We start from the raw sequence: 27,958 nt of genomic DNA, 5'->3' as shown, positions 1-27,958 counted from the left end.
GCGCAGCAAGATACCATGGTCGATGGTATCAAAAGCCGCTGAGAGGTCTAATAGGACCAGGGCAGAGGAATAACCCCTGTCCTGGCCCTCAGAGATCATCCACCAATGCGACCAAAGCTGTCTCCGTGCTGTATCCGGGTCGAAGCCGGACTGGAGCGGGTCTAGATAGACATCTTCATCCAGGTATTGGGGTAGCTGTCGCGCCACAGCACTCTCTACAACCTTTGCACAGCGAAGGTTGGAGACTGACGATAGTTACCCAAAATAGCTGGGTCCAGGAGGGCTTCTTGAGGAGGGTCTCACCACCGCCTCTTTCAAGGCGGCAGGAAAACCCCTTCCAACATGAGCTTAAAACTTACTTATTTATCTGCGCTGGACTGTTAGTTTTTAAGTTATGGGTTTTAATGGGTTTTATCTCCAAATTTTAATTGTGGCCAATTTAAATAAGTTTTTTAATTGTATTTTAATGGTATGTATAGTGTATTGTGTATTTTTACTTGGCTGTGAACCGCCCTGAGTCCTTCAGGAGAAGGGCGGTATACAAATTTAAATAATAAATAAATAAATAAATAAATAAATAAATAAATAACCTGTGTTGTGCCTAACTGCCCCTATTTTCTTGCCACCTGTTGGTTTAGTGCACTTGGTATTTTTTATTTATTTATTTATTTATTTGATTTTTATACCGCCCTTCTCCCGAAGGACTCAGGGCGGTGTAGAGGCAAGATAAAACAGACAATACAATGTAAAATTTAAAATGCAATTTAAAAAACTTATTTAAATTAGCCTGAAAAATTAAAATTTACCATGAGCTAAAAAACCCATTTAAAATTAATAAAATTTAACATTAAAATTCAATTCAAGCCAGCCCCGCGCGGATAAAAAGGTGTGTCTTTAGTTCGCGACGGAATGTCCAAAGGTCAGGTATTTGGCGTAAGCCCGGGGGAAGCTCGTTCCAGAGGGTGGGAGCCCCCACAGAGAAGGCCCTTCCCCTGGGGCCGCCAGCCAACATTGTTTGGCGGACGGCACCCTAAGAAGTCCCTCTCTGTGAGAGCGTACAGGTCGGTGGGAGGCATGTGGTAACAGCAGGCGGTCCCGTAAGTACCCAGGCCCTAAGCCATGGAACGCTTTAAAGGTCGTAACCAACACCTTAAAGTGCACTCGAAAGGCCACAGGCAGCCAGTGCAGTCTGCGCAGGAGCGGTGTTACGTGGGAGCTACGCGTAGCTCCCTCTATCACCCGCGCAGCTGCATTCTGGACTAACTGAAGCCTCCGAGTGCACTTCAAGGGGAGCCCCATGTAGAGAGCATTACAATAATCCAAGCGAGAGGTAACGAGCGCATGAGTGACTGTGCACAAGGCATCTCGATCAAGAAAGGGGCGCAACTGCCGAACCAGGCGAACCTGGTGGAAGGCCCTCCTGGAGACGGCCGTCAAATGATCTTCAAACGACAGCCGATCATCCAGGAGGACACCTAAGTTGCGCACCCTATCCTTTGGGGCCAGTAACTCGCCTCCAACAGCCAGCCGCGTCTGCAGCTGACTGAATCGGGATGCCGGCATCCACAGCCACTCCGTCTTGGAGGGATTAAGCTTGAGCCTGTTTCTCCCCATCCAGACCCGTACGGCTTCCAAACACCGGGACAGCACTTCAACAACTTCATTGGGGTGGCCCGGGGTGGAAAAGTACAGCTGGGTGTCATCAGCGTACTGCTGGTATCTCACCCTGAAGCCACTGATGATCTCACCCAACGGCTTCATGTAGATGTTGAACAGCAGGGGCGAGAGAATCGACCCCTGTGGGACCCCACAAGTGAGGCACCTCGCGGTCGACCTCTGCCCCCCCTGTCAACACCGTCTGCGACCGGTCGGAGAGATAGGAGGAGAACCACCGATAAACGGTGCCTCCCACTCCCAATCCCTCCAACCGGCGCAGCAAGATACCATGGTCGATGGTATCAAACACCGCTGAGAGGTCTAATAGGACCAGGGCAGAGGAATAACCCCTGGCCCTGGCCCTCCAGAGATCATCCACCAACGTGACCAAAGCTGTCTCCGTGCTGTATCCGGGTCGGAAGCCGGACTGGAACGGGTCTAGATAGACATCTTCATCCAGGTATTGGGGTAGCTGTCGCGCCACAGCACTCTCTACAACCTTCGCAACGAAGCGAAGGTTGGAGACTGGACGATAATTACCCAAAATAGCTGGGTCCAGGGAGGGCTTCTTGAGGAGGGGTCTCACCACCGCCTCTTTCAAGGCGGCAGGGAAAACCCCTTCCAACAGAGAAGCGTTGATAATCCTCTGGAGCCAGCCTCGTGTCACCTCCTGAGTGGCCAGTACCAGCCAGGAAGGACACGGGTCCAGTAAACATGTCGTGGCATGAAGCCTCCCCAACAACCTGTCCACATCCTCGGGAGCCACAGGGTCAAACTCATCCCAAACCGGCTCAACAAGACGTGTCTCCTCTCCCTCGCTTGGATCATCCCAATTTCGGTCCAGACCGTCCCGGAGCTGAGCGATTTGATCGTATAGATAACCACTAAACTCCTCGGCTCGTCCCTGCAAAGGGTCATCCCGCACCTCCTGATGAAGGAGAGAGCGGGTCACCCGAAACAGGGCGGCCGGGCAGTTATCTGCCGACACAATGAGGGTGGAAGCGTAAGAACGCCTCGCCTCCCTCATTGCCACTAGGTAGGTCCTAGAATAGGACCTAACTAGTGTCCGATCAGCTTCGGAACGACTGGACCTCCAGGTGCTCTCTAGGCGTCTTCTCCGGCATTTCATCTCCCTCAGCCCCTCGGAGAACCAAGGGGCCGGACGAGATCTGCACCGGGTCAGAGGCTGCAAAGGCGCGACACGGTCCAAGGCCCCAGCCGTGGCCTGTTCCCAGGCCACGACTAGTTCCTCAGTCGTGCCGTGGGCCAGATCCTCAGGGAATGGCCCAAGCTCCGTCAGGAACCTCTCGGGGTCCATCAGGCGCCTGGGATGGAACCAACGTATAGGTTCCGTCTCCCTGCGATGGTGAGTGGCGGTTCGGAAGTCTAGGCGAAGGAGAAAATGATCGGACCATGACATTGGTTCTGTTGCTAAATCATCTAATTCCAGATCATTTAACCACTGTCCAGAGATATAAATCAGATCCAGCGTGCCTCCCCCCATGTGCGTAGGGCCATCATTTACTCGAATCAAGTCCAAGGCCGTCATGGAAGCCTGGAACTCCCGAGCTGCCGTTGATAACAAGCCGGCTGATGGAAGGTTGAAATCCCCCATGACTATAAGTCTGGGGGTCTCAACCGCCACAGCGGCAAGTACCTCCAACAGCTCAGGCAGGGCTGTGGTCACGCAGCAAGGAGCCAGGTACGCGATCAACAAGCCCAACTGATTCCTATGGCCCCACCGCACATAGAGGGATTCACAGCCGGCAATCTGAGGAACAGTGGCCTCCCTCGGCTCTAGATCTTCCTTAATAACAACCACCCCCCCACCCCTACCTTGGGCCCTTGGCTGATGAAATGCTCGGAAACCTGGAGGGCACAGCTCAACAAGGGGAACCCCCCCCCCTCTGGACCCAACCAGGTCTCCGTAATGCCCATCAGGTCCGCGTACTCCCCCTGAATAAGATCGCAAATCAGGGGAGCTTTATTAGCCACGGACCGGGCATTACACAACATCAGCCGAAGATCCAAGCTCTGAGGATCATGGCCGCCCGAGGAACGGATAGGGACTGGGGGGCCGGAGCACGTGATCGCTTTCAGACATCGAACACGTGCTCCCAACTCTCGATACGCCCCCCCCCTCCGCCATATCTGCCTCTCCCACTTACCGTACAGATCGAAGAACCCTCAAGTCCTGGAACAGAGCCCTCCCCCCCTGCCTTCAGACCAGATGAAGTAGTGCCGCGAACAAACACAGGGGCTGGATCCCTCCCTGACGGGTTCTCTCCCCCACCCGTCCAATCCCTCCCCCCCACCCTCCCCTTAAAATTCCCATTAAAACTCCCCTTAAAAAATCTATTAAAACAATTAGTTAAAAATCCCCTGAGTCTCCTATTTTTGGCATGCCATCTCTCGGGGTTCCAAAACCCGTCCTCAAGATGGGCCCTCGATAATGTGGAGGGCCAAACCCGCGAGAGAGGGGAATCTCACAGGGCAAGAAGGTCAGCCGCTGTAAATGTCCGCATAATAAGAGTCCGGCAAGCAGACCCATCCTGGACCTGTCAAGATGAAAATTGACACACCAGTAATTCCGGGTGAAAGACAGACGAGATATAGTTCTTAGGCGGTGGATGAAAAACCGCCATGATTAAGTCAGAGCACCAACCCCTCATATCCCGAGGGGTGGTCTATGGACGAGAGGAGGGGGAAAAGGATGAAGTCCTACAGTAGTCACGCTAGGATTGTCCAGGACCATCCTCAATTCACCCAACTGGGGGCCGAAGATCTTCAAAAGGTCCCCTGCAGCCGGCCCATAGGCATCCTCTCAGATGATAAAAAAGGCGCCCACATGGCCCATGGTCAGCCTTCAAGTTGACAAAGAGGCCGAAGCACGTGCCTAATGGGCCGAGCCGCTCCACCGATGAGGCGCCTCTCTCCCAAAGTCCGGGGGGGCAAAGGACTCAAAAAGCCCCCACAGACGGCCATAGACGTCCTCTAGATGATAGGGAGGGTGTCCCCTAGGCCCGTGGACAACCTTCAAGATGGCAAAGGTGACCATCGGGCCTCTTCGTGGCCGCTAAGCCAGGCCGCCAGCTGGAGTAGGCCACTCACCCGCCGGGCCTGCTGGGTCATGCCACCAGCCCCGGCTACTGGGCCAGTTCGCCAGATCCGGCCGCCCACCAGCAGGCTAGGCCCTCGCCAGACCGGTCCAGCCAGGCCGCCGCCATCGCCGCCCCTGCCGACAGCACCGCCGCCGCCGGGGGGAGAGAGCTCCAAGGCTCCTCCCGGAGCAATGCCAGGCCAGGCCGCCGCCGTCACCGAAGAACTCGGCCGCCGCCGCCGCCGTTGGAAAAGGCCTGGCTGCCCCCACCACCGACAACGCAGTCAAAGGGGCGAAGGGAGAGGGCTCTAAGGCCCCTCCTGGAGCAGAGCAGAGCCAGGCCGCCGCTGCCGCCGCCGGAGAACCAACCGCCGCAGCCGCTGGAAAAGGCCACTGGAAAAGGCTGGGCCGCTGCCGCTACCGCCGTCGGCCATATCACCACCGGAGGGAGAGCGCTCCGGGACTCCTCCTGAAGGAACCCAGAGCCACTCCGCTTCAATCCGCCCATCCTCCGATCCGTCGCACTGTCCTCTACCCGGGCGGGGGGTCCAAGCTGTCAAAAAGACCCCCCCTGACCCGGTCGGGTCCAAAATAGGCCCGTCACCGCAACAGCTGTTCAGCAGCGCGGCGCCATCTTGGACATGCGCAGAATATGACACTCACTATTGAATGCTTGGTTTTGCTTGATAGCAGGGCTGATAATCTTATCCACACAGACATCTATGTTACATGCACTGATAACCCTATTAATTTTGGATTGCTGGGGACAGAAATTTTCTGTATCAATTAATTCTCTGTCCCCACTGTTCAGTTTAAAATGTTTATCCAGAAAATCTGTGAATTTATTGCTAAGTAACTCAGTCCCTTTCTTTGATGGATGCAATCCATCTCTTTTGTACAGTTTTTCATTGGACCAGTTGCAGACATCATGACTAATAAAACCAAAGCCTTCTCTTTTACACCACTCCTTTAGCCACACATTAAACTCCACTACACGCTGGCCTTTACCTTTTTGTTCCTTATGTACTGGTAAAACCTCCGAAAAGATAAACCTACAACCTATGCTATTAAGTTCATACCCCAAGCTCTGGAAATCATTCTGCACAGAAAGTACATCCTTTTGGGACAGATCATTTGTGCCAAGATGTATAATAGCATCAACGTCAGAATCCTTACTGGCATTCTTGACTATCTTAAGAATACGCCTCTTGTCCCTACTGGCAGTAGCACCAGGTAGACACCTGACGTCTTTCAAAACCTCCATATCCTTTCCTAAATTTACATCCCTTACAATTGAATCACCAATCAGAAGGTGGCTTCTCTTTTTGAATACCGTGCTCTTCTTGTGTGACTGATCTGTAATACCTGATTCATACTTTTCCAAAGTAAGTTCTTCATCTTGGACCATAATCCCCTGATTGTTTGAGTTATCAGTATCACAACTACCTTGATCTGTCACTTTAGTGTCCCTATTAAGATACTGTCATCAGTACCTAGATCTTATCTCCATTTTCATCTATCTCCTACTTCAATTTAACAGAAAAAAAATAAAATGGTGTAAATAAAAAGATTACAATTGGTAACAAGTTTTGATGAACAAAAGTTATTAGACATTGCTAAAGCACAAGTTATTAATTGTAATTAAAGTTGTTAAAATAAAAAAGTTATTAGGTATTTTGAAAGGGTCTGGCCAATGAAGAACAATATTATTTGATGAAGTGATGTGTGGGATTGCCACTTTAATTTTCATTAAAAAGCAGTGCCTTTGCTGCAAAGATTTAAGTATGGAAACATGCCGTCTCTAGTATTTTAAGTTATATAATTGAGTACAAAAATCTAGTAAAGAAAAAGTATTCTATTTTGCTCCTACACATGAAGTTTTATTACATCCAACCATTAGGAGGGCAAGTGACTTCTGAATTCTAAGCTCTTTTAATGATGGCCTTCTATTCATTAATTTTGTTACTTACTAGCATATCAACTTAGAGTACTTGTAAAATTCAGCTTTTGGAGAGACCAAACATCTAGAAAGCAACATTCTTATGTCAGCAATGCTTCCAGGCAGGCAGACCCTGACATTAGCAAATGAAGACATTGTCCAGCTATTCTGTGTTTTCTTTCCTAATTGAGGCTTTTTTAATTATGAAGGAGAAAAATGGTGAGAAAATGGAATAGAAGATAGTATTTGAATACTTCCATTCTCTTTCTCCTTCCAATATTAAATGATTTTTGCTTGAATCAAAAACTTTTCCTGAGTAGCCTCTTATTCCTTTTAGAACATGTTTCTGTTGGATCATGAGGGATCAGTAGAGAACTCTTCAGGAGCTCTTTAACACATCCATATATTATAAGATCACCTCAGATACTTCTCTCAATTCCCAGAGTTGGAGCACCTACAGAAGGCTCTGCTTGAGTTACATTCAAAACTCCAAGATGGCAAGGTAAAGCTGGAATGGCAGTGGATTGAGCAGCAGCAACTACAGGAACACATTCAGAGCAAGAAGCAAGATCTTGTGCTACTTCAAAAGGAGGTCATGGCTTTACAGATGAACAATTCTAGGTGAGCTAAAGCTGGTGGGAATCTGCTGAAAAAGGGTATAGAAAAGAAGGGTGGATTTTTTTTCTTGACCTGGCTCTTAAGAAATTCCATACTAATTTTTTGGTCTTGAGATTGAAGAGGCTGTATTTTATATTGTAAGGGATTGATACTTCAGATTGGCTAGTAATGACACTAATGGTCATTCCCAGGGGTGTCTTTAAAATATCACAGAATTTTATATCTACAGAATTAGGCCATCTGGTTTACCATTGGTATCACAGTTAGACACATTTACGAAAACTCACTGGACTGGATGACCAAAGTTCTCTTCCACTGTTTCTTTTAGTGATGTGCATATTCACAACAAGAATTGGTCTGGCAATTTAAATGACTTAAAAAATTTACCGTGGCAGAGGTTTGTTGAGGATCACTGTTCATTCAATCATAGCATTTAATCCATAATACAGTGTCATTAAATTCCTTGAGAATCCAGATGGATTTGTAACTGGCTGACAAACCACACTCAATATGTAGCCCTTACTAGGACTACATTTAGAATAGAATAGAATAGATTTATTGGCCAAGTGTGATTGGACACACAAGGACTTTGTCTTGGTGCATATGCTCTTTTTTTTTTAATTTGAATTTATATCCCGCCCTTCTCCGAAGACTCAGGGCGGCTTACACTATGTTAAGCAATAGTCTTCATCCATTTGTATATTATATACAAAGTCAACTTAATTGCCCCCAACAATCTGGGTCCTCATTTTACCTACCTTATAAAGGATGGAAGGCTGAGTCAACCTTGGGCCTGGTGGGACTTGAACTTGCAGTAATTGCAAGCAACTGTGTTAATAACAGACAGACTTAGTCCGTTGAGCCACCAGAGGCCCTTAGTGCTCTCAGTGTACATAAAAGAAAAGATAAGTTCATCAAGAATTCTAAGGTACAACACTTAATGATAGTCATAGGCTACAAATAAGCAATCAGGAAATAAATCATAAGGATACAAGCAACAAAGTTACAGTCATACAGTCATAAGTGGAAGGAGATGGGTGATGGGAACGATGAGAAGATTAATAGTAGTGCAGATTTAGTAAATAGTTTGACAGTGTTGAGGGAATTATTTGTTTAGCAGAGTGATGGCGTTCGGGAAGAAACTGTTCTTGTGTCTACTTGTTCTGGTGTGCAGTACTCTAGCATCGTTTTGAGGGTAGGAATTGAAACAGTTTATGTCCAGGATGTGAAGGGTCTGTAAATATTTTCACAGCCCTCTTTTTGACTCGTGCAGTATACAGGTCCTCAATGGAAGGCAGGTTGGTAGCAATTGTTTTTTCTGCAGTTCTAATAATCCTCTGAGGTCTGTGTCTTCTTGGGTTGCAGAACCAAACCGGACGGTTATAGAGGTGCAGATGACAGACTCAATAATTCCTCTGTAGAACTGGATCAGCAGCTCCTTGGGCAGTTTGAGCTTTCTGAGTTGGCGCAAAAAGAACATTCTTTGTTGTGCTTTTTTGATGATGTTTTTGATGTTAGCTGACCATTTTAGATCTTGCGATATGGTAGAACCTAGAAATTTGAAGGTCTCTACTGTTGATACTGTGTTGTCTACTATTGTAAGAGGTGGAAGTATGGAAGGGTTTCTCCTAAAGTCTACCACCATTTCTATGGTTTTGAGTGTGTTCAGTTCCAAGCAGGGGCAGAGATTTGCAGGATTTACAAGCAAGCGTGGGATTCAAAAATTTCAGCAGCTGGTTCTCTGCCTGGTTACTGGGTGGGCATGGCCAGGGTGGGTGTGGCCTACTTGGCCTCCTGCATCATGGGGAGGAGGGCATTTTTGCCCTCCCCAGACTCCGGAGGCTTTCCTTGAGCCTCTGGGAGGGCGAAAATAGCCTCCCCTGGGCTTCAGAGGCTCTCTGGAGGCTGGAAACAGGCCCATTTCCGGATTTCCAGAACTTCTGGTAGGCCTGTTTTTCACCCTTCCAGAACCTCTGTGCAGGCCTTGCACTTACCTGGCATCCAAAATGGGCTGCATGGAGACTCCTGGGAGGGGAGGGGCAGGATGGGTGGCATCAGCCATTCCTTACAACTATCGGTTCAGCGAACCAGATTAAAATTAACATCCAATTCGCCCAAACTGGTCCGAACTGGCTGAACCCTACCCCTGTTTACAAGGAGGGAAGAGAAAAGTGGTGTACCCCAAGGTTCTGTTTTAGGCCCAGTACTATTCAATTATCTTCATAAATTATTTAGATGAGGAAATAAAAACGGAACTCATCAAATTTGCTGACAACACTAAACAGGCAGAAATAGCTCCAGAAGATAGGCTCAAGATCCAGATGGACCTCAACAGACTTGAACATTGGGCCCTATCTAACAAAATTAAATTCAATGTAGAAAAAAGCAAGGTTTTACACTTAGACAAAAACAGACCCCGAATGTACAGGAATAGATTACCGTATATACTCGAGTATAAGCCGAGTTTTTCAGCACGTTTTTTGTGCTGAAAAACTTCCCCTCGGCTTATACTCGGGTCTATACGGCTTATACTCGAGTTGTTTTTTTTTTAAAGCCCCTCGGCTTATACTCGAGTATATACGGCTTATACTCGAGGCCTTTTCTTTTTCACATTTTACCGGACGGAAGCCCTGCCGGTGCAGTGAGAGGCGGGCGGGGAGCCGCCAGCCTTCTCAGCTGAGGAGGAGGGTTTCCCAACGGGTAGGTGCCTCATTTCCCACCCTCGGCTTATACTCGAGTCCCCAGTTTACCCCAGTTTTTGGGGTAAAATTGGGGACCTCGGCTTATACTCGGATCGGCTTATATTCGAGTATATACGGTAGGTGAAACCTGGCTCAACAGCAGTAACTGTGAGAAGGATCCTAGGGCTCTAGTGGATAATCACTTAAATATGAGCCAGTAATGTGTGGCAGCAGCCAAAAGAGCCAATGGCTGCATTAACAGAGGGACAGAATCAAGAACACATGAAGTATTAGTACCACTTTATAAAGCCTTAGTAAGATCTCACTTAGTATAATGTGTTTAGTTTTAGTCACATATTATAGAAAAGACTACAGAAAAGAACAGCAAAGATGAATAGGGGCCTGGAGGCTAAAACATATGAAGAACTGTTGCAGGAATTGGTTGTATCTAGTCTAATGAAAATAAATATTAGGGATGACATGATAACAGTGTTTCAATATTTGAGGGGTTGCCATAAAGAAGAAGGGGTCAATCTATTTTCCAAAGCACCAGAAGGCAAGACACTGGTTGGATAATCAAGGAGAGAAGCAACCTACATCAGGGGTCTCCACCTTGGTCACTTTAAGACTTGTGGACTTCAACTCCCAGAGTTCCTTAGCCAGCAAAGCTAGCTGATGAATTCTGGGAGTTGAAGACCACAAGTCTTAAAGTGACCAAGGTTGGAGACCCCTGACCTAGAACTAAGGAGAAATTTCCTAACAATGAGAAAAATTAACCAGTGGAATGGCTTGCCTTCAGAAGTTCTGAGTGCTCCATCACTTTTAAGAAGAGACGGGACAACCACTTTTCTGCAATGATATAGAGCAGGGGTGTCATGTTTGACCTTGGGGGGCCGGGATGGGCGTGGCCAGTTTGACATCACTTGTGTTGAGGATGCCTATAGGCCCAAGTGCTCTGCCAGTGAAAATGGGCTCCTGAGTTCTGTTTTCAGCTGCGATGGCCATCTGCAACCCTCTACCAACGAAAACAGGCTCCCGAGCTCTGTTTTCAGCTGCAACGGCCTTCTGCAACCCTCTGCCAGTGAAAATGGAGCTCAGGAGGGCTGCCCACAGCCCTCCCAAGCTCTGTTTTTGCTGGCAGAAGCACCGCTGGCCAGTCCTTTGCGGTTTCCAGGGTGGTGCCGTGGGCCAGGTCTAAGATTCATGGGCCAGATTCAGCCCCCGGGCCTTGAGTTTGACACCCCTGATATAGAGTCTCCTGCTTGAGCAGGGGGTTGGAATAGAAGATCTCCAAGTTCCCTTCCAACTATGTTATTCTGATGTTCTGTTATTTTTTTTTAAATCTTAGATAGTTCTTGAAAGAATTTCTTTAATAGACCCTTTGGTAGAAATTAATTTATCTGTTTATTTCTTCTAAAAACAATTATTAAATACTATAAACTCAGAAAAAAATAACTGGACAAAACAGACAAAAGAAAGGAGAAGTAAAATAAATAAGAATGGACTACCATTCATTTTTTATGGCTTCTATATGAATCATTTTGATATAGCATTGCTCTCTTTCCATAAGCATCTGAAAGGAGAATGAAGAATATATTTCTATAGGACATTCCTGCAGAAATCCCAGTTGCTCAATGACCTTCTTCTTGGCTGCATGTTTGGGCTTTCTCCATCTTTCTGGCTATATGAACTTCCTAGACCAAAGTGCAGGAGCGAGGAACGTCAAAGGGCAGAAACTATGTGATACAAGGGATACTCAGTTATTCTTTGGGTGATGTCATCTAATCTGTCCACAGTTTTGTTGTTAAAAGAAATCCACTGATAACATTATTCAGATTTGAATCATTTGAGTCAGGTTTGCAATCTTCCCTTTAGGAATTTATTGTAAAGTTTAATAGAATATCCCATTTGTCTGCGATAGTTTGAGGATTGCTGCCCAGGAAAGAAGGTTGACTAGAAGACCTCCAAATTCTCTTCTAATCTGATGATTCTATCTGTGAGGGGCTGCAGTCTCTTTCCATGAGACTTCAGTGATATTTTCAGTGTGCAGGTTTTGACAGAATGTTAGGGCCTCTGGTGGCTCAGACTGCTAAGACAGTCTGTTATTAACACAGCTGCTTGAAATTACTGCAGGTTCAAGTCTCACCAGGCCCAAGGTTGACTCAGCCTTCCATAAAGTAGGTAAAATGAGGACCCAGATTGTTGGGGGCAATAAGTTGACTTTGTATATAATATACAAATGGATGAAGACTATTGCTTAACATAGTGTAAGCCGCCCTGAGTCTTCGGAGAAGGGCGGGATATAAATGCAAATAATAAAAAAAAAAAGTATGAGCACTGCAGGAACATCTGACAGTTTAGCCAACAATAGAAACCTCAATTATGACTCTTGTTTGTGGGTGGGGGGATTTTTGCAGGCTTCAACACAGAATGATAATGCTTCAACAGCAGTGTGAAGAAAACAAAGTGCTCTTCCAGACCCAAGAGGCTGAATTATGTGTCTATGAAGCACAGCATGGACCACTGCAAGAGGCAGCCTCTGGTATGTCCTTACTCCTCCCCACTCAAGCTTTGTTACTATACTACAGGATGTTACATTAAAATATTTTAAGATTTCAGAAAGCAGCAGGTCCAGCTGATGCTTTCTGCACAAATACTATACTTCTTTCTGTGGTTGTAGGAAACAGCAACTTAGTAACTGTTCAGAAGTTATAGTTGCTGATGGCAGAGCAGTCCGAACTGCAACTGCCAGCCTAGGCTGACAGGCTATTTCTTTTTTTTCTTTTTTTGTAGGGACGCATAAACTGCTGCAGACAGAAGATGTGAAGAACCAAGGAATTCATGTCATAGGATACCTTCAGGATTATAATACTCTTAAGAAACAGATTTTGGATGCTAAGACTTGGATCCACCAAATGGCATCACTTCTGCAGTCTGAAGTGAAACTACAGGACAACATGGTAACTGGAAAGGTTTGGTTGCTGAGGACAGAGTAGTCTTTCACTGAGTTTTAAATTCCTTAAGAGTTCCTTCTTTCACCACTGGAAATAGTTCTGGTCAATAGTCTGAATATCCAGGATAAGTGATAATTTATAATCCATCTCCATATTACTGGGAATGGTGCACTGCTGAGCTCTTTCAAGCAAGGAATGGTAAACTTCTAACCCAAGACTGAGATAGAACAGCATTTATGAAAAGGTACTTTATGGAGATGAGAGGTGTCACAAGAGATGAGAAAACTATAGTCCCTTGCCAGAGGAAGGAAGGAAATATCAAAAGCTATGAAGGAAGTCAGTGAGGAAAATAGTCTAAGATATTTGCATTAACCAACCTCTCTATTTCCACAGATTTTCGGCCAAGAAAACATCAGGAAATTACTTGTCCATACCAGTACTTTGCATCAGATCCTGGAGAAGTCAACTTCCCTCCTTGCAATGTTTTGGAGAGTATCACCTCCCATGTCTCTCAGCTCAGCACAAATAAGACAACACACAAAGGGAAGTATCTTGCTATTACTGCAGAGCAGTTTCTCCCCACTGGAAAATTTGAGGTGACAATTTGATTGGCCTGGATAAATAATAGCTGAAAATCCATGTCAATATTCTAGAATTCTAAAAACCTTTCCCAGTCCAATTTAAATAGTGCTGATTGGGCTTTTCCATCTATGACAGTATATTGCAAACCCCCCCAAAAAAAGTTAGGGTGTTTGGAAGCCAACTATTTTTCCAGCTTGTGACCTGTATACTAATCCTGGAGCTGTATCCTTTGAAAACATGCCCCTTCGCCACTATATTCTTCAAGATGGTTTATTTCCCTTCCTCTTTTATTTTGAATGCTTTAGCTTTTTAGACAACAGGATGATTTCGAAGTGCCCCTTATTTGCATCCCATTCCATGTTAAAATACCAACAATTCATAAAGTTTGTTAGGGAGATTTATTAAGGGAATATAAGGGGGACAAGGAAGTATCATTGTTAAGCTGATACCACTTCCCCTACTCTTTAATTTTTAGGGGCGTGGCAGAGATGGCCCTATTTGCCCAAACCATTGCAGCCGACCAGATGTTCCACATTTCTTCCACCTAGAGCAGCGGTCACCAACCGGTGGTCCATGGACCACTGGCGGGTCTGCGAGAAAATTTTGGTGACCCGTGGAGAAATCTTCGTATTTTTGCCAGTGCACCCTGGTGGAAGAGCTGTGGCGCAAGCGGGTCGAAGCAGTGATTGTGATGGATGGAAGCTGTGGGATCGAAGCACTACTTGCACTTGTGTAGCATCAGCATTCCGCCTCGGTATATTTGCCCAGCCGGTGGCGCAAAGCAGCCCTCGTCTCCTGCCACTTGTGACTCGGAGCTGTAAATGGTGACTGGTCCAGGGAGCAGCCGGATTTTGCTCTCTATTGTGGACACCAGATCGGCTCCCTGCAAGCTCTCGTCTCTTGAGGAGTGCTCGCTGAAGTGGTGCGGGAAACTTTGGTCAGGCTCCTCGAGAGACGAGAGCTTGCAGGGGGCCAGTCTGGCATCCGCAATGAAGAGCAAAATCTGGCTGATCCCCTGATCAGATGCCATTTACAGCTCCAAGTCCCAAGCGGCAGGAGACAAGGGCTGCTTTGTTCCACCAGCTGGGCAAATATACTGAGGCAAAATGCTGATGCTGTGCAAAATGAAATAGAGAAAAAGAGACAGAATGAAAGAGAGACAATGAGAAAGAGAATGAGAATGAGAGAGACCCAGAGAGAATCAGAGAGAATCAGAGAGTGAGAGAGAATCAGAATGAGAGAGAATGAGAGACAGAGAAAGAGAATAAGAGAGAATGAGAGAGAATGAGAGACAGAGAAAGAGCATAAGAGAGAATGAGAAAGAATGAGAGACAGAGAAAGAGAGTAAGAGAGAATGAGAGAGAGAGAGCACCGCCTTCTTGGAAGAAGTGCGGGGGGGGGGGGCGAAGGAGGATGTCTTGTACTAAGTATCGACCACCCCATCTCAATTTCGTAACATCAGCACAGCAGGCAGCGGTCCTTCCTGGTGCTCCTTGTTTCTCTGGAGGACTCTGCCCCCACCGCTTCTGCCCGCCGCCTCCTCCTCCTCCTCCTCCTGGAGTCTCTGGGTTGCTTACTCAGCCGGAGGGAAAACTCAAAGGGCACTCCCTCGCCCAGCTTGCCCACCTCCCTGGGGATGTTGCCTGTGGGGCCGCTCTCTTCGCAGGTCTTGCTCAAAGCTGTCTGGCTCTGAAAGGGATGTGTGGAGAATCAGAGAGAATCAGAGAGAGAATCAGAGAGAATGAGAGAGAATCAGAATGGGGGGGGAGAGAAAGAGAGAATGAGAGAGAATGAGTGGGGGCAGAGAGAAAGAGAGAATGAGAGAAAAAGAGTGGGAGAGAGAGAGAATGAGTGGGAGAGACAGAGAATGAGAGAGAAAGAGTAGGAGAGAGAGGGGAGGGGGGAGAAAGAGAGAGAGAGGAGGGACAGTGCCTGAAGGACCCCATCCCATCACTGGGAGTCCAGGCGCTTCAGCAAGCGGCGCACTGGATTCGTATTAGTGGTCCGTGGGATTTAAAATTATGAACTTGGTGGTCCCTGAGGTCCAAAAGATTGGGGACCCCTGATCTAGAGTCTCCCATGATAATTTTAAACGGTTTAGAATTGTTGAGGCTGAGAAACCCTTCTGTTCTATTGTTGACAAACTCTGTGACAAGAATAGGAAGGCAGTAGTATGGCTAATAGATGTATGAGGAAACAAGAAAAAGGGGATACAGAAGTCAATAGTAAGACAATAATACAGAATAAAATGGGGATATTGATGGAGATGCAAAAGCGAGTGAGAATAGTACATAAGAGATATAGCTTAGCAATCACAAAACAGAGAAATTAAAATGGAGAGGTAAAAGAACAGAGAATGGATAGCTCTATATATTTTGGTTCTAGATGTGCCCATCCTTAACTCCCCACTACCACCATAAATATACTTTTACATTGACTCAGTGACTTCTACATAGCTTGCAAATACAGTATTTTAGAAGACTGGGAAGAATTTTAAAATACATTCTCTTCATATATGAAATGTTACAGTCCATCTAATCTTCCAGAGGACTCTACACATCTAGGTTACTTGATAAAATATAAGCTCCTTCCTTTTTTAAATAATATGCAATTATTGTAGTCATCCTAAGAGATAAAATATTTGTTTTCACAGGATCAGACAGTAGATGAAGAAATCCAAATACTTAGAGCCAAGTTGGCTGAGCAAGAGAATCATGTGCAGAGTGCTAATAATATTAAAGGAAGTATGGAGAACTTCATTCTCACTCACTGTAAGTGTATAGTGACCAGATGTCCTGCTTTTGGCGGGACAGTCCCGTTTTTTAAAAATTTGTCCCGCGTCCCGCGGCATTCTGAAAAAGCCCCGATTGAGACTTCCTGCGGAGGAGCCAAAGGGGTGAGGGTGCATTTTGCGGCATCCGTTCATTTTAGGCAGAGCCGAATCTCCCCCTACCCAGGAGAGCGAGAGCGAGAGCGAGCGAGGGTCCTTGGCTGATCAGGAGGCAGAGTTTTCACGTGGTCAATTTGGGCTCCACTTTGCCTCTTCCGACGCTGCCTTGGCAAATCCGGGGTGGGCGGGGAGGCAGAGGAGCCCCCAAGACAGGAGATTCCTTCCAAGGGAGTGGCGAGGAGTTGGAAGAAAGGAGGGGAAGGGCAGGCAGGAGGAACCCCGCCGGCTCTGGTCTCCCCGCGAAGAGCCCGCCGGCTGCCCCGGATGTGTGTGAAGTCCCCGTTCCCGCCAGGGCAGGTAGGGAGCACATCAGAACCATTTCTCCAGCCGCCCCCCATTCCAGCCACTCCAGCTGAACCCTCTGGAGGGCTCGCCCGGAGGCCGGCTCTGCAAAGCCAACTCTGCCCAGGGAAAAGGCACCTTCCTCGAGGAAGCAGCTGGGAGCCAAGGGAAGAGGGCTTCGAGAGATGGAGGGAGGAGGGCAACCTGGAGAGTCCCCCTCTTGCAAGAGGAAGGAGCCGGCAGAAGGGAGGCAGTGTCTCACTCTGAGCAAATGGAGAGAGAGATCTTTTTTGGGGGAGGGGGGGTTGAGGGTCGCCACGCTTGTCTTACGCCGCCTTTGATCACTGCACTGTAGAAGGGAAGGGAGGCAAAGCTGCGAAAAGTTTATTAGACTGCAACAATGTCAGCACGTTCTTGGGTTTTGTTTTGTTTTTTGGTCATCGTCAACTTGTGGAACAAGGAAGGGTGCGGACTTTGCATTTTGCAGGGCGGGGCAGGGCGTGGCCGGAGAGAACTGGGCCCTGCTGTAAAGGGACCATCAAGCATAGTTAGGCAGTTCAGATTTAAGGAGAAGTTTTGAGACAGAGATACCTGTAGGCAGGGCCAACTCTTGGGATCACATACATATACCTGTATTTAGCTTTAAGGCTACCACATGATGGATGATGGATGGATGGGTGGGTGGGTGGGTGGATGGAAGGAAGGAAGGATTGGTAGACAGACTGACAGACTGACTGACTGACAGACAGATACTGACAGATGATAAGATTGACAAATGACAGAAGATGGATGGATGGATGGATAGATAGATGATAGAAAGATAGATAGAGACAGACAAAGAAGATGGATGGATAGATGATAGAAAGAGAGATAGAGAGATGATTGTTAGGCAGACATATGATAGATAGCAAGATAGATAGATAGCAAGATAGATAGATGATAGATAGATAGATAGATAGATAGATAGATAGATAGATAGATAGATAATAGAAAGATAGAAAGTAGATAGATGATAGATAATAGATAATAGATAGAAAGATAGATAGAAAGATAGATGATAGATGGATAGATAGATAGATAGATAGATAGATAGATAGATAGATAGATAGATAGATAGCTATAGATGATTGATAGACAGACATTATAGAGAGAGAGAGAGAGAGAGAGAGAGACAGACAGACAGACAGACAGACACAGATAGAAGATGGATGGATGGATGGATGGATGGATGGATGGATGGATGGATGGATAGATGACAGAAAGATAGATAGAAAGATAGATAGATGATAGATAGAAAGATAGATAATAGATAGATAATAGATAAAAAAATAGATAGATAGATAGATAGATAGATAGATAGATAGATAGATAGATAGATAGATAGATAGACAGACATATGATAGATAGACAGTCAGACAGAAGATAGATTGACAGATCATAGAGTTCCACATTCTAGTGGTTCCTAGAGTTTTGGAGCACAGATCTGGCACCCTGCCTTTAGGTCCCAATTGCTTTGGAGAGTAATTAGGATGTAATTAGGAAGGTCTTTTCAAATTGGATCCCTGTTGGGTAGATTAGGTTGAGGGAAAATCTCCCCATAAACTGAGTGTCAAACTCTTCCTATTTCCAACACAACACAACCTAGGACAGCATTTCTCAACTTTGGCAATTTAAGACAGGTGGACTTCAACTCCTAGAATTCCCCAGCCAGCGCATGCAGAATTCTGGGAACATCCTCCATTGCCAGAAGCTTGGTTCTTTAGTATTGAGGAAAGGGCATTTGTCCATATGGCCTCCCAGAATATTTTATGCATAAAATTACCAGAAATCATCAGAAGCCAGATTTAACTTGAAGGAGACATTTAAAATGTGGATGGATATTTATCCTATCTTTTCAGCAAAAGTTTAAATGGCTTTTGTGGAATTTTTATTTTATGTTATTTTCCCCTACTAAATCTTGTGTGAAGTATTATGAGTTCACCAGGCCTGGCCTAAAATCATTTAACATGCCTGCTTCACTGAACTTAGATCTATGTCAGAAAACATTGGGTTGCAAAGCAATAATTTTCAACTTACACAATGTGAAGAAGTAAAACTGTCCAGTTCACATTGCCCCAAATAAATGCCTCTCCTTGTGGGTTTACACTTTGATCTTAACAAGTGGAGTCACACAGAATGACCACCTGCTAAAACTGGCAGCAACATTTTCAGGGCGAGAAATAAATAAATTACAAACAGCAGCTGATTTGATGTGAATCAAATTAGCTCTTTTAACCACCTTCATTCATTATTTACTCTCTCTCTCTCTCTCTCTCTCTCTCTCTCTCTCTCTCTCTCTCTCTCTCTCTCTATATATATATATATATATATATATATATATATATATATATATATATATATATATATATATATATATATATATATATATATATATGTTTTCTGAGGTTTTCACGGTGTTTGTATATAGGTCTTTGGTTGTTGGGTTTTCTCCCGTGTAAAATTGGAAGTGTCTTGGCGACGTTTGACGAAGTCTCATTCGTCATCTTCAGGCTTCAACCGTGCTTCTGGGAGCAATGTGTGATTGCAGCTGTTTCTTCCTTTTAACTGCTAGTGGGGTTTGAACTGATTGGGTGGGAGCTTGGCTGTGCTCTGATTGGATGGGGTTTTTGTGCTCTGATTGGCTGGGGTGTGTCCTGTTTGGGTGGGGGCTTGGTTGTGCTCAAATTAGTCTGAGTTGCAGGGGATTTGAGCTGGTGAGCTGCACTGCTGTTGTTTGGCTTCGTGTTCGTGGTCGCTACATCTTCATAGTGGGTGTCAGTCTGCTGCATGTATGGATTGGAGGGGTTTGAAATGGCTAATGTTGCAGCTGCAGTCTGGCTTCTGGTCCTTGGTCGTGCTTCCTGATCAGTGTGGGTTTGGGTATGCTTTCTGGGTGGATGTGTGGTGGTGACATCCTGTGTGGACCTCGTGAGTGTGGGTCTGGTGTCATTCCTCGTTTTAAGGACTCGTTTGTCAATAAGGCGGGTTTCCAAATGGCTGGTAGGCGGGAGGTATCATCTCGTTTGTTCATGCTGTGTGGGCGTTTTTCTATCTCGATGGCTTCTCTGATTATTCTGTTGTTAAAGTGTTCAGTTTTGGCGATAGTTCTGGTCTTTTTAAAGTCAATATCATGTCCTGTGACTTTAAAGTGTTGGACCAGGGAAGAAGTTGGTTCCTCTTTTTTGAATGAGTTCTTGTGTTCTTCAATGCGTGCACTTATTCTTCTGTTGGTTTGTCCAATGTATGTGGTGGGGCAGGCGGTGCATGGGATTTCATATACTCCTTGATTTTCTAACTCAATTTTGTCTTTGGGGTTTCTTAGGATGGTGGATATTTTTTGGTTTGTGCAGAATGCTGTCTTGATGTTATGTTTGTGGAGGATCTTGCTGATTCTGTCTGTGGTGCCTTTTATATATGGGAGGAGGGCTGTGCCGTTTTCTTGTTCTCTGTCTTGGATTTTAGTGGGGGGTTCTTTTTGGATTAGTTTGGTAATCTTATTTCTCTGGAATCCATTGGATGTTAGTACATTTGTGAGAGTGTGTAGTTCGGTTTTTAGGTGTTGTTCGTCAGCTAAGTGTTTTGTTCTAGAGATGACCAACTAACATCCAATGGATTCCAGAGAAATAAGATTACCAAACTAATCCAAAAAGAACCCCCCACTAAAATCCAAGACAGAGAACAAGAAAACGGCACAGCCCTCCTCTCATATATAAAAGGCACCACAGACAGAATCAGCAAGATCCTCCACAAACATAACATCAAGACAGCATTCTGCACAAACCAAAAAATATCCACCATCCTAAGAAACCCCAAAGACAAAATTGAGTTAGAAAATCAAGGAGTATATGAAATCCCATGCACCGCCTGCCCCACCACATACATCGGACAAACCAACAGAAGAATAAGTGCACGCATTGAAGAACACAAGAACTCAGTCAAAAAGAGGAACAACTTTTCCCTGGTCCAACACTTAAAGTCACAGGACATGATATTGACTTTAAAAGACCAGAACCATCGCCAAAATTGAACACTTTAACAACAGAATAATCAGAGAAGCCATCAAGATAGAAAACGCCCACACAGCATGAACAAACGAGATGATACCTCCCGCCTACCAGCCATTTGGAAACCCGCCTTATTGACAAACGAGTCCCTAACACGAGGAATGACACCAGACCCACACTCACGAGGTCCACACAGGATGTCACCACCACATCCACCCAGAAAGCAGACCCAAACCCACACTGATCAGGAAGCACGACCAAGGACCAGAAGCCAGACCGCAGCTGCAACATTAGCCATTTCAAACCCTCCAATCCATACATGCAGCAGACTGACACCCACTATGAAGATGTAGCACCACATAAAGCCAAACAGCAGCAGTGCAGCTCACCAGCTCAAATCCCCCTGCAACTCAGACTAATTTGAGCACAACCAAGCCCCCACCCAAACAGGACACACCCCCATCCAATCAGAGCACAAAAAAAACCCCATCCAATCAGAGCACAGCCAAGCTCCCACCCAATCAGTTCAAACCCCCACTAGCAGTTAAAAAGGAAGAAACAGCTGCAATCACACATTGCTCCCAGAAGCACGAAGCTGAAGCCTGAAGATGACGAATGAGACTTCGTCGAAACGTCGCCAAGACACTCCCAATTTTACGTGGGAGAAAACCCGAATAACCAAAGACCTACACACACACACACACACACACACACACACACACACACATATATATATATATATATGTTTTCTGAGGTTTTCACGGGTGTTTGTATATAGGTCTTTGGTTGTTCAGGTTGCCTGAAGATGACGAATGAGACTTCGTCGAAACGTCGCCAAGACACTTCCAATTTTACACGGGAGAAAACCCGAACAACCAAAGACCTATATATATATATATATATATATATATATATATATATATATATATATATGAGATACAAATTCCCTGGAGAACAAGACCTCATCTAGCACAAGAAAACAATTGATGCATCAAGAGAATTGGGAAAAATTAATTACTTTTTAAATCAAGGGCTGTAAACAAAAAAGGAACAAACAAGGACAAACCTGTAATGACGCAGAATATGGAGCCAAGAACGATCAGTGAACACAAGATATAGATTTGTATAGCATTGTGGAACAAGAAGGAGAGCAGAAAGCAGAGCTAGAAAGAGGGCAGAGAAGAACAACAAAGGGGATTAGGGGACTGGAAGCTAACACATATGAAGAACGGTTGCAGGAACTGGGAATGTCTAGTTTAATGAAAAGAAGGGCTAATAGATAATGTATCTTTTTGTGTGCCCATACACACTCTGTACTATGTAATATGATTAATTTAAATAGTATATTTTGGATGTTCAGTAGTAGAAAATAAATAGACAGGGAAATTGTATCTCATTGAGACCTTTGAGGCGAGGAGAGGCCAGGCACCCTAACCTTTGACGTGAATGACATCAAGTTGGCCACACCCACCCAGTCACATGACCACCAAGCCACACCCACCAAACAAGCCACACCCACAGAACCGGTAGTAAAAAAAATAGAACTCTGCCCCCCCCCCGGTCAATGGTGTCCCACTTTACCAATGTTAAAATCTGGTCACTATATGTAAGTGTCCTCTTTCATGGAATGGATAGGACCAATGTTCTGTTTCTGGTAGTCAAGCATGCCATGAGCATAACTCTAGAGCTGTGATGGCGAACCTATGGCACGAGTGCCAGAGGTGCCACACAGAGCCCTCTCTGTGGGCACGCCAGCCGTTGCCCCAGCCCAGGTCTATCACACATGCACACGTGTCTCTCTTTGGCCAGCTGGTCTTCAGGTCTCTGCCTCGCATTGCATTTTGGAGGTTCGCATGCACGCGCCCAGTTTTGGGCTTGGAAAGCTTCTTGCACCAACCTGGAAGCCAAAACGGGGCATGGGGCACATGTCTGGAGGCATGTGCATATGCAAGGGGGTGCATGTGAATGCGTGTGTGGGATGCTTTCATTGCATTTTGGGGGTTCGGGGACATGCACATGCATTTGCACGTGTGTCCGTGTGCTTTGGGCACTCAGTGCCAAAAAGGTTAACTATCACTGCTCTAGAGCATTAATGGGTCTGTCTGTGTGTCGCAATCTCTCTCCGCTACATTTTATTCTCTGCATCTCAAACCATTATTGAATGAGTTTGAGGCACTAAATATGTAGATGAGGGGGAAGAGTAACATATTTAACTTGCAAGTTTAAGGTAGTTACTCCTGCAGGATCTTGGGAATTTTGTGTTGGAAGGAATGATATTTTCCTAGAATTTTTCAAGTCTCAAATGCCCAACAAGCTTTGGAAATCTTTTGCACATGCCACTGAAATGGAACTGGAAATACCTGTCTCAATCTACTCCTTGATGAAAAGGAAGAAAGTTAAATCTGCTAATGAAAGTTAGAGTTAAAAATTAGACAAAAGGGCTAAAGAATCCTTAAGAAACCCGCTTTCCACGAAGTTTTTTGAAGACAAAATTATTCATCTTCACTTGCTAAGTCTATATATCAGAAAGAAACATTTCACAATGGACTTGCCAAGTTAGACAATTAACACAGAGATGAGTCGGGGACAAAAGAAACTAATTCAAGTTATGGTTGACACTTTTTTTTGCTTCAGTGACTGGAACATACAACGTGCTAAAGAAAGCAAGAATCAACCTGGAGGTATGTTCAATTTCATTTCTCCTTCATAAAATGCTGTTATTCTAAGACTGAGGACGGAGAGAAGGACTGTTAGTTTCCCGGTCCAGGAAGTGGAAGCCTCCAAGTTATCGAGCAAATTGCCCCACTAATATGCATTCCCTGGCTAACAAAGGTCTTAATTAAGGCACATATGAATAATAGATAATCAGTTTTATGCTTCCCATTCTTATTTTTTACCTAGCATTTTATACTTTTTATCTAACAAGATTTGTGTTATGTCCCCTCCCGACCACAACCCAAAAAGACACGCGAGCTGACTTTCCTTGCCAGCAATTTACTCCGACAACAGATAACAGTCCTGGCAACGAACCTGCGATTGCCTGCCAAGTTCTCCTCAGACCAGCGTAATTTGCAGTTCAGGAATAAACAGAAGTCAAAGTCTGAATCACAAAATAACACAGCTGATGCTCCCAGAAGTCAGTCTTTCTCCATCACAGAGCCCAAAGGCAGCTCCGCCCACTTTTATACCCTGTGGGGTGTGGCTCTGTGACTCAGCACTCCCTGGGCCGGCCCCTCCTTTCCTTTTGCTGCGCACGCTTCACTTTGTGTCGCTGCCTTGTGCCTAATCACAATCGATTCTCCTCAGCTGGCTCTTGGAGCTCTGCCAGGGAGGAGGAGGAGGGGCCGGGGGAAAGAGGCCATGTCAGCTCCTCCTCCTCCACCTGCCTGCTTCTGGAATCTGGAGCGGAGCCAGAGAGGAAGATTCTGCAGAGGGAAGCCCTGTCGGCTCTTCCCCCTCACTCTTTGAATCACTCTCAGCCAGGACGCCTGGCTCAGGGAGTGCAGTAGACACAACAATATGGGCTTTTACAATCCTAAAGTCAAGCTTAATATGCTAATATTGACTTCAGCAATGTCAGCAATTGACACTGTTATACAAATGCCTCAATCTTGATGCGATAAATAGGCATCCTGCTTTTCTGTTCATAGAGCCATCTTTTGGTCTATATTTTTGTGGTCAGGGTATTAAATTATAACCAAGGGTATTAGCATGTGTTAAAATAACTGCTGTGAATGCTTTCGGGTAGGAGGAGGGGTATTAGAAATCAAAACCTAGTAGAAATGTCTGCATCTCTTCTTTATATCATTTAATTACAGGGGATATCTCAGCAGCCTAAATCCATTTCCTCCATTGGCCATTGAAGAAACAAATTCATCCACACAGTCAGAAATATGGAGAAAGAAAAATAGATTCATCATTCACTCCTAATCCACCTAAGCTTTTTCAAATCATCTCTTCATATGATCTGCTACTGGACTCAGTGGAAAATTTATTTGGAAATGCTCCAGACATTAGTGCAATATAATAACTGGACTAAAGTTATGTATATGGAGTGCAGAAATGCACACAGGCTAGACTATAGCCAAAATGCCATTGCAAGAGAAAAGGATGCTGTAAGAATGGCACCCTCAGAGAGGTGTCCTTGTCTTAGTATTTGATTCTTTAGAGTATGGTGCAAGATTCTGCTTATACTATAGGATTAATGATCATCCATTATCATTACTATGGTTGATTGTACAATCAACCAGATGTTCAGATTGAATTTGGCAAATTTCTTCCACCTATTGAGCCTATTAAATTTCTTCCACCTATTAAGGAAATCAGATGTAATTGTTTCATGTTGTTAAAATATATCATTGCAAGATGGATGTAGGCTCTTCCCAGTAAAGTTGCCTTTTGCAATTGAGTAATGATGATTTTGTCAGTGCTGATGGTATACAAATGGTGGTCCAGGTGATTGGGATTGCACCCAATTATTGTAACTACTTTGCTTCAAAGGAATGTGACCTTGATGTATTCTTGGCAAGGGAGACCTTGTCAACCTGACAATAAGATGCACTTATTTGATGCATTTTTTTTGGATTATCTGAATTCCTACATTTAAAAAAAAAAATAACCCTAGCTGCAATTTACAGGTGATGGAAATTGGCTCATAAATGGCATCATGTTTTTCATATTCTCAGTATAAACAGGCCGGTACTGCCTTCTAAAGAAAGCAGCTTTTCATATTATTGCAAACACTTGCTATTTTAAGAGACTTTCAGTATGAGCTTTAGGCCTGAAATTAGCTTGTAGGCCTTAAGACAGGGGTGTCAAACTCATGTCATCATGATGGTGTCACATGATGTATCATGACTTTTTCCCACACTGAACCGGGCGTGAGCAGCACGTGACGCATCCAGCCCATAGGCCGTGAGTTTGATAGCCCTGCCTTAAGGTTATTTAGATTATCTAGAAGAGGGAAACCCTGTGAAAAGCAGCTTTTAAAGCCATCAATGAATGCATCTTTCTTCTAAGTTGTTTAAATTAAGAACTAAGGAATTTTTTTGACAGCTTTATTTGGATGACCAATCAGAGTAGAAAGTCTGGAGAACTATGATTTACTCCTCATATTTATGTTATGGACTTGATTCCATATGTTTGTTCAATAATAAACCTGAGATGTGACCTAGACTGGTGTTTTATCTTTAATTTTTTATTGATTTAAAATGATTGACTGGATCATTTTAATGATGTTCAGGATGAGTCTTAAAGAAGCAAATTCATAGATTAGGACTGTTTCCTCCACTCAGTTTGTCCAAACAAGGACAAAAGACCTTTTAGCACAAAACAAAGTTTAACAGCTATAGTTCTTCTGAGATGGAGTAAACATGCTGACCAACAACCCCTAGGGTGGAATATTAAATGGACTTGACAAAGGTGGATTGCGCTTGGAGGAACTTGGCATCTGTGCAGGAAGAATTTTTTCATGTTTATCTTCAGATCACCTTAAGATTGGATTGCTTTTCTGATTGTAGTCCTACATAGTTTGAAGGATATACCCATTGCGTGCAACTATTAAAGGTGAGGCCTATTTTTCTGCACCACTCCCACTTATGAAATACTTGCCCAGGTAAGTTTTTTGCCAGGTGTTTTGTTGTTGGGTTGGTCTGGTTCTTTTTTTCTTTGCATTTTAGCCACTTGGTATCTGAGTATTTCTCTTTTAAGTATTTATCTTATTAAGAGAATACTCTTAATAGTTGCTGGTACTAAATAACTATTACAATTTTGTGCCACAGATTTTTTTAAAAAGTGGTCCTAAAATGTTTTTGAAGTCATGGCATTAATATATTACACAAAGCCTTATTTTCTTATTTTTCTCCCAGTACCACATAAGAAACTAAGCAAGAAGACAAGTGCGGGCTGAGAACAAAATATCTTATTTCCCAAGTTGGTCTGTGCTGTTCTCAGAGAACTTCAGCCACTAGAAATAAAAACTTTCTACTAATCACCCCAAACTAAACTAACAGGAACGTAGAATTGTTTGTTCTTATTTCATATTTTTATTACTTTGGCCTAAATTTTATGAATCACATTTCTATGAATTTTTTTTGAATTTTCTATACGTATTAAAAGTGGACGTTGACCTCTAAATTACTTCTGGAAGATTATTCAGACAGAATGTTTGAATAGCATCAATTGAAGACTGAGTCAAAAGAGCTACTCCTCAATAGAAATGTTAGGATACATTAACAAGATAATACAAGTACCAGTTGCAACCATTGGTGGGATTCAGCTGATACCATCCGGTATGGGCAAACCGGTGGTAAAAATTCTGGCTAGGCACACCCCTTCTCACCCACCCCGCCCCATCACTCCTCATCTCACTGGGGTGGAGCAGTCCTCCTTAACAAGCTCCAAATCGTTGTTGCTGCTCCAAGCCCAGCTCTTGCTGCAGGCATGCAATTGTGAGGGCAGGCTTTTCCCAGGGCAGGCTTTCTCCTTTTCCACTAACCCTTCAAAATTGTAAAGAGTCAGAGCCATGGGGAAGCAAGGTGCACTCATCTGTTTCCCCTCTATGACTGGCCTGGGAAAAGCCTGCCCTCACAATTGCATGCCTGCAGCCAGAGCTGGGCTTGGAGCAGCACAGCAGCAACTGTTTGGAGCTTGTTAAGGAAGACTGCTCCACCCGTTTCCCAGTCTGGGTTGCTTGGAGTGAAAAGCATGCAATATGCTGCCACTCCTGGGATTCCCTGAATGAGTGCTGGAAGAAAAGGAGTCCAATTGTGAGGGCAGGCTTTTCCAAGGCCAGACATAGAGGGAAACAGAGATGTGTGTGTGTTTTCCCTTCTCTTTCTCTTTTCAGCTTCCTGTGGGCTCCTTCCTTCCACTCTGTCTGTGCATTTTCCCCATTTCCCTCTCTCCTTTCTGCCACCCATGCAAGCCTCACCTTCCACCACCCACTGCGCAGCTCCAAGTTTCTGCTGCCTGAGCCATAAACTGCCTGCTGCGCTTTTCTCTGAAGACTCCTATCCTCCCTGCCTTCCACACGAAGCCTACCTTTCAGCCTCTCCTTCCTTCCTTTAAAGGTAAAGGTTCCCTTTGCACATATGTGCGAGTCGTTCCTGACTATGGGGCAGTGCTCATCTCAATTTCAAAGCCGAAGAGCCAG

The 27,958-nt window shown here is 44.9% G+C and overlaps 1 protein-coding gene across 8 annotated transcripts in view; it reads left to right on the top strand.

Annotated features, from left to right (window-relative positions):
* PDE4DIP (phosphodiesterase 4D interacting protein) overlaps positions 1 to 27,216 on the top strand; it is a 473,453-nt gene extending 446,237 nt beyond the window's left edge. For 2 of the 8 annotated variants that reach the window (XM_058176225.1, XM_058176217.1), the window contains 7 exons: positions 7,139 to 7,316; positions 12,412 to 12,536; positions 12,788 to 12,954; positions 13,342 to 13,492; positions 16,185 to 16,301; positions 23,440 to 23,486; positions 24,624 to 27,216. In XM_058176225.1, coding sequence (XP_058032208.1) covers positions 7,139 to 7,316; positions 12,412 to 12,536; positions 12,788 to 12,954; positions 13,342 to 13,492; positions 16,185 to 16,301; positions 23,440 to 23,486; positions 24,624 to 24,668 — 830 coding nt within the window. In that variant the 3' untranslated portion in view covers positions 24,669 to 27,216. The remainder of the gene's footprint in view (positions 1 to 7,138; positions 7,317 to 12,411; positions 12,537 to 12,787; positions 12,955 to 13,341; positions 13,493 to 16,184; positions 16,302 to 23,439; positions 23,487 to 24,623) is intronic. The other 6 variants (XM_058176223.1, XM_058176219.1, XM_058176222.1 and 3 more) reach the window with 4 other exon arrangements.
* The last annotated feature ends 742 nt before the right edge of the window (positions 27,217 to 27,958 follow it).

Source organism: Ahaetulla prasina, chromosome 3, assembly GCF_028640845.1.
Source record: "Ahaetulla prasina isolate Xishuangbanna chromosome 3, ASM2864084v1, whole genome shotgun sequence".
In the NCBI taxonomy this organism is placed as follows: Eukaryota; Metazoa; Chordata; class Lepidosauria; order Squamata; family Colubridae; genus Ahaetulla; species Ahaetulla prasina.
This window is presented reverse-complemented; position numbering and strand designations above follow the sequence as displayed.